General features: G+C 39.6%; 1 protein-coding gene across 2 annotated transcripts in view; it reads left to right on the top strand.

The window, feature by feature from the left end:
• The window catches only part of LRP6 (LDL receptor related protein 6), a 126,156-nt gene that overhangs the window by 47,660 nt on the left and 63,486 nt on the right, over window positions 1-15,010 (top strand). For both annotated transcript variants that reach the window (XM_048952380.1, XM_048952373.1), the window contains exon 3: window positions 4,313-4,510. In XM_048952380.1, coding sequence (XP_048808337.1) covers window positions 4,313-4,510 — 198 coding nt within the window. The remainder of the gene's footprint in view (window positions 1-4,312; window positions 4,511-15,010) is intronic.

The raw sequence follows: 15,010 nt of genomic DNA, 5'->3' as shown, positions 1-15,010 counted from the left end.
GATTGTTTGGGCAGGTATCTAAAGTAGTGGGCACCCCCAGTGGTTTGGAACTTCACCTCTGAACAACTGAATCCTGACAAACTAGTAGAATATTTGGAAAAGATCTGCTGTTGCCTTGGCAATCCTAAAGAGGCACAAACCACTGCAGTGTGCTGGATCTGGACTATGCCACTGAGATCTTTTCAACATTGTTCAGTATTCTCAAGGGGAAGAGAATACTTCTGGATCTGATAAAAATGTAATAGAATACCCAACTACTGTGATAGACGCTTATTTCTAGCTCAGTGGGACTGTGACACTTCAGGCCATCAAGGAATAGAGATGCAACCTATAAATGGGCTCAGGACTGAGGGGTGGCCTTGACTATGGATGCTCTTGCACAGGTTATCCATAAGTGTGAAACATGTGCTATAGTTAAGCAAGCCAAGTGGAATAAAACCTCTTTGGTACAGAGGATGATGACTGAAATACAAATATGGGGGGACCTGGCAGGTGGATTATATCAACTTCCACAAATTTGTCTTGACAAATGGCATGCGCTTACAATTGTGAGAGCAACCACTGGATGACTGCCATTGTCTGAAATAGTATCCTGAGTCTTGAAAAGCAGCTCTTGTGGGGACATGGCACCCCAGAAGGAATTGAGTCAGACAGCAAATGGGTGATGAACAATTGTTTGTGCATCACCTGTTACATATACTCATATATATAGATAGATACACATAAATTGTCATTAACTATTATCCTTTTTCTTTTCTTTACCTTAATAAATAGGTTTATCTCAACTCATGAGTTCTAATATTTTTCCCTCCAATTCTCTCCCCCATCCCACTGGGAAGGGAGGGAGTGAGGGAGTGTGTGGTGCCGAGCCACCTGCTGAGTTGAACCACAGCAAACTGTATAAGATAAACATTTTCACAATTTTTCATTAAGGGAGTAACGAACACTCTGGACCACAGTCAAATAAAACATCATAACTACTGATGCTGAAGACCCTTCCTCTTTTCTCCTTGATGGACCTTAATTCTCTGAGGAGGAGCTGCAGTGTTTCTTGACACGAGCACCTAATATTAAAATTAACCATGATAAATAATATAGTTATTCTGTTAATTTTTATAACAGCTCACAACTATTTCTGAAGTCTTACTATAAAAGTCTGATGTGCATGGCTTTTAACAGTAAGATGAAAAATCTTAAGGTTATTTAATTAAAACCATTTTTTTAAAATAAAATCATTAGTTACTGAAATAGAAAAAAGAAATGTAGATACACAGAATCACTTTTAATATGATGTGGTACTATTTTTATTAGATTAGAGGGAGATTTGACTCTCTCTCTGGGTTCTCTGGAGATCACCTAGTCCAACACTGCTTCTAGAGCAGGTTCCCTAACTAGGTTGCACAGAGAAGCTTTCAGGCAGGTTTTGAATATTTCCAGAGAAGTAGACTTCACAGCCTCTCTGGGGAGCTTGTTCCTTATTGGTGAATGTTTTGCTGTAGCCTGTAGGCTTTGCTTTGTTGTTGTTGTTTTTGATTGTTTTTAATTAAGTGTTAATTAAATATGTTTGAAGGGGAGGGATAAAGATCCTTAGCTTTTCTGTATGGCTCTGTGTGGCTCACTTACCAACCATTATGTAATCTTACAAGAATCTGAGGCATCCAGAAGAGAGAACTGGCACTAGACGGATGTGAGTAGTTTGATGTTACTCGCAAAAATGATTTGAGATCTCTGTAGAAAAATCTGCTGGCACCTCTGCAATAATAAAAGTTTACAGCTGTGTCCATCTGTACTCTGGCTGTTGGCCAGGTCTCCTTATAGTAATCACAGGTAGCTTCAAGCATGGTTTGAGGGGGGATGGGGCTGCATTTCTTATAGCTGTTTTAAACAGCTCTTCTCATCTCCTCTGGCTCCCACACCCTGTGCCACTTGCTCAGCTGTTGTGGGGAAGTGCTTGTACTTTCTGAATAAGAAACTGAAACTGGGAACTTAGCGAGTGTTGCCGGCCCCTGATTTAAGCAGCTATAGAGGCCTCCAGCCTGTGTACAAGTGGAAGTGCTTGTAGACCACTGCAGCGCACTGGAGATCATTCAGAGTGATAACTGATTATTTTAGCCCAAACCTGTTCCTTGAATCCTTTTTGCTCCATAGCCACGTAAGCACTGTATTGCAAGCAAGAGATGATCTCTCCAGGAGGCTGCTGTTACTGAAAAAAGATGGTTTTCAAACTATCACTTGGATTACTTTGACAGTGATGAAAAACCCAGTTTCCTGAGTGAAACACAGCTTTGATGCCATTAGCTGGAGCATGATCGGTTCCAAAGGTTTTTAATGTAGACATTAGAACCATGGGATTTAAGCAGGGTGGTGGTAAACAGAAAGATGATAGTAGAAAAAGCTATTGCAGAAATGGAACAGAGGCCATCAGAGCTGAATGGAAGCGCTGCAGAATCTTAAAACAAATGCTATGTGCATGTGGCCTCCTCTGACAAATAAAACGTGGCTGGTTTTATGAAGTCTGGGAAGACTACTTTGTGGCTAGACTTCCCTTACCTGTTTTTCTCTTCATTAATTGTACTGTGTGTGAGAGGTGAGAGAGAGACAGGGAAGAAGGCAAGGCTATACAGCAACTAATGAGCTTTCTGTTTCAGCCTGAAAAATCAGTCTAGCAGGGTGGCCAGGACCTTGGAACCTATTAACCTTGAAGAAGTATTAGGAAGTCTGGGGCATGACAAGTTGGGGTAAAGAAGAGTCTTTTAAAAGAAGTTTAGAAATATTTCTTCCTTGTTGTCCCTTCTTCCTCACACGTGCTATTTGGAGAAGTGCTGTGTGACTTCTAAAACTTTTTGAGTCTGTAGATTTTTTACTGCGCAGCTTGACCAGGCAACTTGCTACTGTGCTGCCTATCTGAAGATCATTTGTTTTTTTTCTTCTTCATGGCAGGAAAATGATTTCTCTATAGCACTCATTCATGACTGCGGCAGTCTCAAATGCTCTCTCTCTGTGCCGTGTTTAAGACAGGTATATTTCTCCATAAAGAATGACTCACTTGTATTAAATAGAACAACATTTGTTTTCATCAGCTGCATTTCTGTCCACAGATAGTCTGTTTGTTTTAATGCACAGCTGTAGACATGGATTAAGGGGAAAAAGATGACATGGAATTTCCTGACTTTTTTTTTTTTTAAATAAATCTTTGCCAAGAATAACTTCATCTGCAAATGTTGCTTAAATGTGTTGCACATTTGCTTTTCTTTAAAGGATGGGTGGCCAGGCCTCTTCACATGTGGGCACCATATAGTTGACATTTTGTTGTTGTGTGACAATCTGGGTTAGTTTAAAGCTTCAGACCTTTCCAAGTCTGGGTTGTTTTGACTGAGCCAGGTTAAGGAACACAGATACAGGCAGGTATGCCAGCAGATGACATAGGGTTAAGAAAAACAACTTAGGACAGGAGACTTTTGTCTGCCCAGCTGCAACAACATAACATAGCAAGCTTTGCTGGCACACTTTGTCTAATCTGTTTATATTACAAATTGTTTTTGTTTAGTGTTGCATTATGTTAACAACTCAGAAGTAAACCAATCTTCTACCACCTGCAGAAAAAGAAGGAATACTATTCCTCCTCCACAGTGTACAGTCTTAATGATGTGGTTTCCCTTGCTTAAGTTCAGTCTTACACACAACCAGATAAATTCCCTTCTCTCATACATTTCCAAGTAATGACCCTTACTCAATCTTAAAAGATTTTACAGAGCTATGTCCATTCAATGTGTGAAAACTATACTTCTAAATGTGTTGACTTAGCTGCCTTTCTGTGAATTTCTCTGGAGGAAAAAAAAAGAATGTGAGTTGGTCTTCCATCAGATCTGCTTAACTGTTTACGTACATCTGCTATGATGTTGGGTATAAATCTTTCTTTGCCATGCCCCCCACATTGACTCTTGTTAAAGAGATTATTTCATGATAGTCTGCAATATCCATCTTTTCTGTTTAATGTTGATTATTGTCAAGATCTGTTGGATATGCCTACCTATCTTAGCTGACTTGAGGAGAGAAAGAGATGTTTGGAAGTATAATGTGACGTAGTACTGTGGATTTGATTTTTTTTCTCCTTCATTTTCTAAAGTGATAGGTGTTTTGTTTTTTTTTATTCCCAGGTCATATGTATCTTACCCAGTAAAATAGAGCTCCAGAAACACTGGCATTGTAGAATAGAGATAGCTTTCACCTTCATGAAAATGGTATTAAATGTTCCAATAGTAGATTTATACTTATGCTTTCTTTATTTTTTCTGTTTTTAAAATAATCATAGGTTCATGTATTGGACAGACTGGGGAGAAGTGCCAAAGATAGAACGTGCTGGGATGGATGGTTCAAGCCGCTCCATTATAGTCAACACGGACATTTATTGGCCAAATGGACTGACACTGGATTATGAAGAACAGAAACTTTATTGGGCAGATGCTAAACTGAATTTCATCCACAAATCAAATCTTGATGGAAGTCATCGGTAAGAAGTTTTTATTTGGTCTATGTAATTCTAATTAAGCAATGTCTAAAAGACAAGCACAACCTTATAAGCTCTGTTGCAAAGAATTGGCACGTTAATACTTGCTAAATTTTAAGCTAGCTAGTGCTATCAGATGCTTTTATCCTTCCCCAGACTCCCCCCTTTCCAAAACCATGATGTTGAATGTGCGTTCCTCTTTGAGGCATCTTGTAACTCACTAGGTTTCATCTCAGAACTAGAGAAATGAATTTGTGAGTGCTATTCTTAATTAGGTAAGACTATTAGCAGAAATTTCTGATTTTCTTAAGTTTTCTGTTTGGTCTCCTTTCCCTTTGTTACTGTGGTATTCAGAAATGCAGAGAATAATAGGAAAAAATAGATCATTGTATACAAATCTTCTAGTTTCTTGAATCCTAGGAGTTGGGAAATACATGGAAAACAATCTTTACAGAGACTATTCTAGAATGACTGGATTTTTTTTCCCTCTAATACTTCTGTAATTATGATGTAATCCTTTCTGATCCAGTCATAGCTACTTCTTAATTAAAAATTCAACTGGTGCTTGATATATATACATTTATCCTTAGTTTGGGGTGTAACCCTCTTAATTACACAAGACCTATGTCAGTACTGTTCACATACACAAATGAATTGCATTTAGTTTTTGCCCAGTTATCACAGGGATACGATATTTGAAATGATCCTTTACAAATTCTTGCATTGCTTCATCTGGTTTATCTAAACATTAACTAGCATTTCTTATGCTCTTCATTCTGACATTGTAGTGACTTCTTTTAGGCAAACATCTGCCACAAAAAAATTAGTCTCCCCTAAAACCCTTTAGTTGGCAAGATAGGTGTTTTTTTGATAGGTTGACTGGTTTGTACAAACATAGGCAACATGCATGAAACATCCACTGTGTTCATGTGGTACTAACTTTGAACTCTTATAGGACTTGAAAATTTGAAAATGTGTGTTGTTTTCTTCTTAACTTCTGCCTGTTAAGAGAACAAAAATTCACACAGTAGTTTGGTAATTGTTCTTGATTAAGCAAGGTAGCAGCAATTGGATGCAGTTTTAAATGTATGCACACAGGTATAAATAGTTTAAGCAGCTTTTTCAGTTCAAAACATGGAGATGTGTGTGTATGGAAGATGTTGAAGGGATTGGGAGCACAGTTAGTGTTCTCAATTCTCCCAGCTGGAGACTGGGATCCAGGCAGAAGGAGAAGAAAGGATCAGTTGAATAATTGGCTGCATGGATAGTGTCATGCCAAAGGCTATGGGTTCTGTGATCTAGGACACACCTCTGAGAAACGAAAAGTGTTGACATGGGATGGGATGCAAATGACCAGGAGAGGCAAGAATGTGCTAGGCAGCAGGCTGGCTAGGCTCATCACCAAGACTTTAAACTAGAGCTGTTGAGGGACAGAGAGCCAAAGAGCACTGTCACTTTAGGAGGAAGCAGGGAAAGACCTCAGATTTGCCCCAGAGGTTTGTAGGAGGGCTCCTCTAGGAAGGCAGCCCCTCTGAAAGCTCAGCTGAAATGCCTCTATACCAATGCACACAGTGTGGGAAATAAACAGGAGGAGTTGGAAACCATGGTGCACTTGGAAAACTATGATCTTATTGCGGTTGCAGAAACGTGGTGGGAAGATTCACATAATTGGAATACCAACGTTGAGGGCTATAAGCTTTTTTGAAGGGATAGGCAAGATAGGAGGAGTGGGGGAGTTGCCCTCTATGTTAAAAAGCGGATAGACTGTGAGGAGCTCCCTCTGAGACAGTCAGGAGCAGGTTGAGAGCCTGTGGGTTAAGATTAGATATGGGGCCCACAAAGGACAGCTGGTATTTGGGGTCTACTGCAGACCACCTTATCAAGGGGAGCATGTTGACAAAGCCTTCTTGCTTCAGCTGCAAGAAGTATCATGCTTTCAGACTCTCATCTTGATGAGAGACTTCAGTCAAGTAGATATCGGTTGGAAAAACAGCGTGGTGTGCTGAAAGCAATCTAGCAGACTCCTGAAGTCCCTCAATGATAACTTTCCAGTTCAGGTATTGGACAGATCGACTAGAGGTGAAGTGTTGCTGGACCTGGTGCTCACAGGTGTGGAGGAGATTGTTTAAGACATAAAGATTGGAGGCAACCTGGGCTGCAATGGCCATGCCCTGCTTGTATTCATGATCTTGAGGAATGTGGGCCTGACAAAGAGTGGAGTCAGGATTCTGAACTTCAGGAGAGTGAACTTCAGGCTGTTTAAAGGAATTGTTCAATGAGATCTCCTGGGAAGATGTCCTTAGAGACAAAGGAGTGGAGCAAAGCTGGTTACTCTTTAAGGATGCCTTTCTAAGAGCGCAAGAGCTCTCCATCCCTCAGAATAAGAAAGCAGGAAAAGGAGATAAGAAACTGACATGGCTTGGCAAGGGCCTGCTGGTCAAACTGAGGGAAAAGAAGGCAGTGGAAACAAGTACGTGTTACCTGAGAAGAATACAGGAATGCTGTCTGCATATGCAGAAGATGGGATCAGGAAAGCCAAAGCACAGATGGAACTGAGCAAGAGATGTGAAAAATATCAAGAAAGGATTCTACTGGTTCAATGGTCAGAAGAGAAAGGCCAAGCAGAGTGTACCCCCTCTGAGAAATGAGAAGGGAGTACTGGTACAACAATATAGAGAAGGCTAAGGTACTCAATGAGTTCTCTGCTTCAGTCTTCACTGGCAACCAGGTTTCTTATATTTCTCACATCTCTGAACCTCTTGGTGGGAACTGAGGGAGCACACTCCCCCACACTGTAAGAGCAGAGCAAGTTTGAGACCACCTCATGAGACTGAATGTGTACAAGTCTATGAAGCCAGGTGACTTGCAGTCCAGGATCCTAAGAGAGCTGGCTGATGTGGTTGCTGAGCCACTCTCCATCATATTTGAAAAACTGTGACTGTCAAAGTCACTGATGACTGGAAAAAGGGAAACATCACTTCCATTTATAAGAAAGGGAAGAAAGATGACCTGGAGAACTATAGGCCAGTAAGCCTCATGTCTGTGCCTGGGAAGATCATGGAACAGATCCTCCGAGAACACATGCTAAGGCATGTGAGGGATGACCAGGTGATCAGAGATCCTCAGCAATGTCTTCACCAAGGGAATGTTGTGCCTGACCAATCTAGTGGCTTCCCATGATAGAGTGATGACACTGATGGACAAAGAGAAAGTAACTTATGTCAGCTACCTGGATTTTTGCAAGGCCTTTGACACGGTCTCTCACCACATCCTTATCTCTAAATTCGAGAGATATGGATGTGAAGGATAGACTATTCGGTGGATAAGGAATTGCTTGGAAGGTCACTGCCAAAGGGTTGTGGTCAATGGCTCTATGTCCAGAAGGTGGGTGGTGATGAGCAGTGTCCCCCAGGGGTCAGTCTTGGATCTGGTACACTTTAACATCTTTATCAGTGACAGATGATGGGATCGAGCGCATCCTCAGCAAGTTGTATGATGACACAAAGCTGAGTGATGCAGTTGATACAGCACAAGGAAGGGATGGCATCCAAAGGGACCTTGAGAAACTCAAAAGTTGGACCCATGTGAAGTGGATGAGGTTCAACCAAACCAAGTGCAAGGTGTTGGGGTAATTTCCAGATATGTATATCAACTGGGAAAAGAACTCCTTGAGAGTACCCCTGCTGAGAAGCACTTAGGGGTCTTAGTAGATGAAAAAACTCAATAGATGAAAAACTCAGCATGAACCATCAGTGTGCACTTGCAGTTCAGCCAGTGGTATCCTGGGCTGCATCAGAAAAGGGGTGACCAGCAGGGACAGGGAGGTGATTGTCCCTCTTTACTCTGTGTTTATGAGGCTATACTGGAATACTGAAGCCAGATCTGGGCCTCCCAGCACAAGAAAGATGTGAAGCTTTTGGCGAAGGTCCAGAGGAGGGTCATCACAAAGATGATCAAAGATGGAACACATCTCCTCTGAGAACTGGCTGAAGAAGCTGTGCTTGTTCAGTCTGGAGACAAGAAGGCCTCAGGGGGATCTCACCACAGCCTTCCAATATTTAAAGAGATATTTTAAGCAGGATAGGGTGGTGAGCGCTGGAACAGAGTGCCCAGAGAGGTTTTGGGTGCCCTGTCCATAGAAGTGCTCAAGGCCAGGATAGATGGGGCCTTGGGCAAGCTGTTCTAGTGTTTGAGCTAGTGTTTGGCAACCCTGCTCATGGCAGAGGGGTTAGAAGTAGGTGAACCTTGAGAACCCTTCCAATCCAAGCCATTCTATGATTCTGTGTTTTGAAGTAGTCTTACATTTGTTATTTATTTCACAAGAAAGCAAACTTAGAAAAAGAACTTGATATTTCGTGGCATTATGATCTTTTAGAAAGGAAAACAGTCATTTAAGGTTCTGTGCAATTAAGAGAATGGGATAGAAATTGTCATGTACAATAATAACTTGAGACTGTTGTTGGGTTTTTTGGTTTTTTTTTTGCTGTTGTTGTTGCTGTTGTTTTTTTTTATTATTGTTTATTTGTTTTAAATTGGTGCTGATTAGCAGAAGGTTTTCAGAGTGTTCCAGGTAAAAATGGTTTGAGGCTAAAAACATAATGTGTATGTGATAAGAATGGAGTGATTATGAGACCAGACATGTATCAGAACTTCAAAAAGACTCATCTCAGCTGAAATGATTGCATGCAGGGCTCAGAGTGACTGCTTGCCACCTGAAAAATTGCAGGCCAAATGTGAGTCCCTCACACAAATACAAAATACTCACTGTTGGTGCACAGGCAAAATAAGCAAAAATAAAACAAGTCAAACTCCAAACAGTAATAACAGTGAGAAGAAAATACAACTCCAAAATGACCACCTATATGGTCACACCTCATCAAACCACGTAATGTATTTGTCCCACAAGATAATTAGGTGACTTGTTTCCATCTCGAGTCACCCTTTTTGTGCTCTCCTATTTACTGGGCAGGGAAAGAACCATTTTATTACAACAACATGCTGCTGCAGTTTGGCTCATTCCCTTTCCAATTGTGTGTGCGTATCAGGCTCTGCATTAAATTGTACTGCTTTTGCTAGCACATGCTGGAAAGCAATGCATGATGTAGAAATGATTTTTGAAATGGTAATTGTGTAAAAAGAGTCCACTGACCAAAATCGATACCACCACCATCCAAATCTATATTTATGCTTTTCCCACAAAGCACAAACCTCCCTGTCTTATCTGGGGTCTCCAGTCTTTGCAGCTCCATAGCTACCTCGGTATTTCCTGCAGTCACTGCTGCATTTTCAGTCTTTTGCTTCAGACTCCTTTGTAGTTCTTCCTTCTCTGATAGCCTATTGCACAACAGTGTAAATATGCTTTTTGTATTTTGTTTTTATTGTAAATGTGTTTGTTATGTTCCCTATCTTTGGCTAAGCTTTAAGTGATTCTTTCTAAAAACGAGGGCATTAAGGTGCTGATCTTCCTTGGAATAAGGGGCTGCACAGCCTTGTTTGTCTGCAGGGAGCTGTATCTAATAGTTGTGCCTCGTGACACAGCTGTAAAGTCACCTGGATCATTTACCTCACTCTGGAGTCAGTAAATAAATAATAAAGACCTGGATAGACAAGTAATTTAGATTTTAGGTATACTCATTATTTTTTATGTATTCATTAAGAAGAAAATAATTTATCTAGTATTTAAATGTATTTTTTTAACTGGTACCAAAATTTATCGGTAATATTTCTGGGATCATGCTAGTATGTTACCATTTGAGAGAGGAGGAGAGCATAGTCTTTAGAGAGGAAAGTGCATATGACTTCCCTTACGTACTCAGAAGCACACACCATTTCTAACAGCATGTTTTTCCCTAGGCATCTGAGAAAGTTCTGAAGATTCAGAAAACTATCAGCATTTCTATCCGGGTTTTTTGTTTTTTTGTTTTAAATTATTCTTTGCAATTACATCATTGGGAAAAATGGAAAGAATTGCAGAAGTCAAGCTGTTCTACAATGAATTTTTGTGTGCTATTTTTTTCTCTGCTGTGACCTCTTAGCCTCTGTCTATCTTGAGGAGGAAAGAAAAAGAGATCTTCTGGGGCTGTTTAAAGTGATTCTACTTTGTTACATTTTGCCTTTCAGTTACCCAATAAAAATTACCCTTTTCAATATGGTATTTTACAACGGCTAATTCTGTATTTTGCCTTTTATCTCATTACTTTATCCAACTTTATCAATAACTGATTATCTAACTTTAAAAGATTTTTTCCACGTCTGCCAACAAAACAGCTCTTGAGATCTTCCTTCTAAGCTTCATAAGAAAAAAAAAGATAACCCAAAGCCAAAAACCAACACATTACCCTTTCAATCTGTTCCCCTAGTTACCCTCACAACCCAGTGTTCATGGGAGAAAAAAAGATCTGCTGTTATATCAATCCCTCCACCACAACAGCAGTCCCTATAGTTTCTGTCTACATGTTCCCTGTGCAGGCTTATTTTTACTTACTCCTCCTTTCCATCCCTCAATACACCCATTACTGCCTGTACTGTTTCACCCAGGCCTATCCCTTGCTTCCTGGCTGTGTCCCCTATGCACTCCTGCTGACAGCTGGACACAGTGCTCTTGGGCAGCTTATTTGATATGATTTCAGCTCTTCCTGTGTTCGAGTGGGTCAAATATAGTGGGTGGTGGTCCCTTGCATCTGTACAGTCATCCATGTGTTAAAGAAAACTTTGTAAAAATTGTATTAAAAAACAAACAAAAAAATGAGGTTTTTGATTCTCCATATTCCCAAAGGATTGACTAAGAGATGCAAAACATATGGGATAGGAAGGTTGGGCAGATGTACGCTTAACAAACACACTCAGAATGATCATGATCTTATTTTTACATGAAAGGATATCAAAGTGGGATTAGGCCAGTTTTATTTCCCATCACCACCTTTAAAATCCCTTTTTTAAACCAAAGAGTCACTTCACTTAAGAATGGGGAATTACAGGAATACCATCACTTACTGCGTAGTCTAACTTGAAACATACATTTTGGTTTCCTAGCTCATTTTTATGATTTTGAACTTCATTTTTAACTCATTATTCTAGCTGATGTTTCTATTTTTATAAATGAAGTTTATTTTTTTTGTGTTGCTAGCAAAATTACTCCTGCTTAAAACAGATTTTTTTTTTTAATCTTTGTGAAGTGTCACTAGTTCTTTTTCTGCTTTACCTTCTGTCAGCATGTCAGGGAAAACATATTTCTGGAAGAGAGAGCCATTGAAGAAATAAAAAAGACTACTGTTATTAAAAGACACATAGTTTCATAAGATGCGCAGTGTTCTGGATCTGACTATATTTGGTAACTTAGCAAAGGAAGCAGATGAGTAACGATAAGTTTCAAGTTGTTTGTAGTGTTGCTCAATGTGAAAGCTTGGTGTAGAGCAGTGTAACATGAGTTTTAATTGCTTTTGTGGAAGTGGGAAAGTTACCAGTAAATAACATTGCTACATCAAAAAAGTATTTCAAACAGTTCAAAGAAAACTGCTTTTGTGATTTGGATAGTGAAAGAAAATATGATGTAAATAGGTAAGGATTTTAATTAGTGTCACTGAGATAAATTTTGAAGGATTGAGATTCAGACAGCTTCCTAATATTTGGAATGAGTGAAAGGGAAATATTCTTGACATACTTCTATACCTGAGAGAAATAACTTCTTTTGTCTTTTTATTTCTGTAGTCTGATTATCATGTGTCAACACCTCGCACTGCACAAGAATTAAAGTTTAAAGATGTATGTGTGAGAGAAGGCCGTTTATATGCATGGATGCTTGGCTTCTAACATGCAAAGGTCTGGATAGTGGCAGAGCAAAGTAGGCAGGTGGTAGGAATATGCAGGGGGATAAACAGAGTAGCCTGGATTTGTCACCTCTTTGGATAGGACCTTGGTAATCTTTTGCTAGAGCCTGTGAGCTTCTGCATCAAAATGAAGAGACACCATTGATAGTATTGGCATCAGCACTCAGCAAACGTGTGGTAGGGTCGTAAATTCATGAGGAAATCTGCACAGCAAATTTTACAGTGATCTGTGCTAGCCCTAGGACTTACTAACATGGCTACTCCAGGGACGGACTCAGAGTAAGGAGGAAGAACACAGTGGCTGATGACTAATGCTCTTGGTTTGCCAGCGAGAGAAAGGAGCAAGCAGTTTTTCATGTCAGAATGTAATTAAAAAATGAAATTGGTGCACACAGGAGATGTGGGGCTTTTTTCTTTCCTTCTTTCTTTCTTTCTTTCTTTTTTTTTCCTGCTCTTGCCCTGCTCTTATCAGAGTGAACAGTTGCTTTTTGTGGGACTAATTAAACAAAACTGGATTGCAGATAGCTCTCCTGTGAGTAAAGTACCCAAGATAGGTTGGCCTGCGAAGGCAGCTCTTGAATTAATTTCTTTTCCTTTACCCTGCAGCAGCAGTTCTAATTAATAAGTTAACACATTACTGGCTGAAGGGAAATGCACTTACAAGGTCCCCCAGGAAGTGTTTGTGTATAATGAGATGGGTTTTGAGGCCACTGTAAGAAAACATACTTACAAAAACTGTTGTAGGGCTGGGAAACTTTTGCAATGAGGTAAATGTTAAATTTGCACTCAAGCATTGATATTTATTTCCTGTTTTTAAGCATTGGATCAAATTGTCTGCCAGATCGCAAATGTGATGAAAAGCTGAGAACGTTGTGTCCCTGAATTTAGAAGGATTTCTTTTTTGTTGTGTATAATGTGTGCAGTATATGACCTTATGCGCAGGGAATAATACTGTGCTTTGTCTATATCTTTATGTATATTTCTGTGAGACAGAAGTGTTTAATACTTTCATTCATCAAGGAGAAATCAGTCTATGGTGATAAGTCTGTCTGTTTCAGTACCTCATCACTGCAGGACAGTGCAGAAGACAAATAGTGCTCTAATTAAAGATGCTAGAGAAGCCTGCCTAAGCAGAAGTAATTAAATTATTTGGAAACAGTGAAAGGGTGAATTTCTTGGTTCTTCTCCAAGGCTTTTGAAATAAAATACTGGGAAGATGTAGCTTCAAAATGTCTGTGGCTGGCTGATGTGCATGTAGGGATAGGTTACACGTGTGTTGTATGTAGCTGGAGTCACTATGTCATGGGTCTGCATATTTGTAGACACTTAATAAAAATACACAGTGCAAAGGAATTAGCCACAGTTCATCAGAGCTGCTTCTAAGATAGAACAGTGCATGCAGTGTTAGCTCATGATCACAGCAGCTGCAGGTTTATGCAGCCCATATAGCACCTTGCAGCCAGTGGATCTACCTACACACTGTCTCCCAGACTCCATCACTTCATCCTGCAGCTTTCCAGTCTCCTTTACTCCTGCAGAGGCCTTTAAACTACATTGCATGTCATGATGGTGTTTGACTGAAAAACGACCCACACAATTGACTCAACCACAGTCTTACATCTGATTGACTCTAAGGACAAGTGGGGTTTGAAGCTAGGCTTGTTATTTGCTGTGTGGCAATTGCAGCTTAAAGAAGAGGCAAAAGAAAAAAGTATTTTGGTTTTAAAACATATTTTTGTACCCCACGAGTAACGTTTTCTGTCTACTTTCTTAGGTAATGAGAACAAAGCTTGTATTCTAGTAGGAGTATTTGAGCAAGGATTCAAGTTGAAATTCTAGCTTAATCTTCCAAGTTTGTTTTTGTTTAGTTGGTAGAAGAGGAAACCTTGTACTTATAAGGAAACTGGATCTCCCTGCCCTGCCTTGTGGCAGCTGTGGTGTTGGGATGTTCAGTTCTCTGTTGGGTGTTCATCCTGCCTCATCTGACACTGCAGGATCCTCCGAGCACTTTGGCCACTTGCTATTATTTCCCATTTTTAATCAATGATAGCTTTGTAATTCTTGGGATTTCCTGAATGCTGTGATGTTAAGTGCTCTCTAGATGGAGAGAAACATTTTCTGCAAAACATTATAATTTGCAGTGTGCAAACATGTCCATAATATGCTGTCTTTTAATATATAATGTATGTTAAAAGCGAGGTTTAGAAAGCAAGCCTTTCTTTTTATAATTCTCTATGAAGAAAGGTAGGATGGAAATTCCAACATAACAGCTTTTTTTTCAGATAAGAATGTAGCCCACAGGTACTTTTAACTAAAAATTGACCTGGTATAGTGTAAGAAGAAAAATAAATGAAAATTTAGTAAATGCTGATATGAGCATCTGTGAAAACCTTTTTCAACAATATGTAAGTTAATATATAAGCTTTCACCTGTAGACTGTTTAAAGTTCCAGCTTTTCATATTGTATTTCTATTGAATGTCAATATGGTAAATATAATGAGAAAAAAATTGTGTTAGATATCATTTTTCCTTATTTTCAGCAATTTAGTGTTCAACACATATGTAAGTGCCAGCAAAGATGTCTTCTGTCTGAATAAAACTGGCATAAGAAAACTCAGTAGGAAAGTTAAACAGTGCTAGTGTTTCCTCTGCTCATTTTTACTGCTATTAGCACATC

The sequence above is a fragment of the Lagopus muta genome, chromosome 1 (assembly GCF_023343835.1).
Source record: "Lagopus muta isolate bLagMut1 chromosome 1, bLagMut1 primary, whole genome shotgun sequence".
Taxonomy (NCBI): Eukaryota; Metazoa; Chordata; class Aves; order Galliformes; family Phasianidae; genus Lagopus; species Lagopus muta.
Note: the sequence above shows the minus strand (reverse complement) of the source record. Positions and strands in the feature narration are given on the sequence as shown.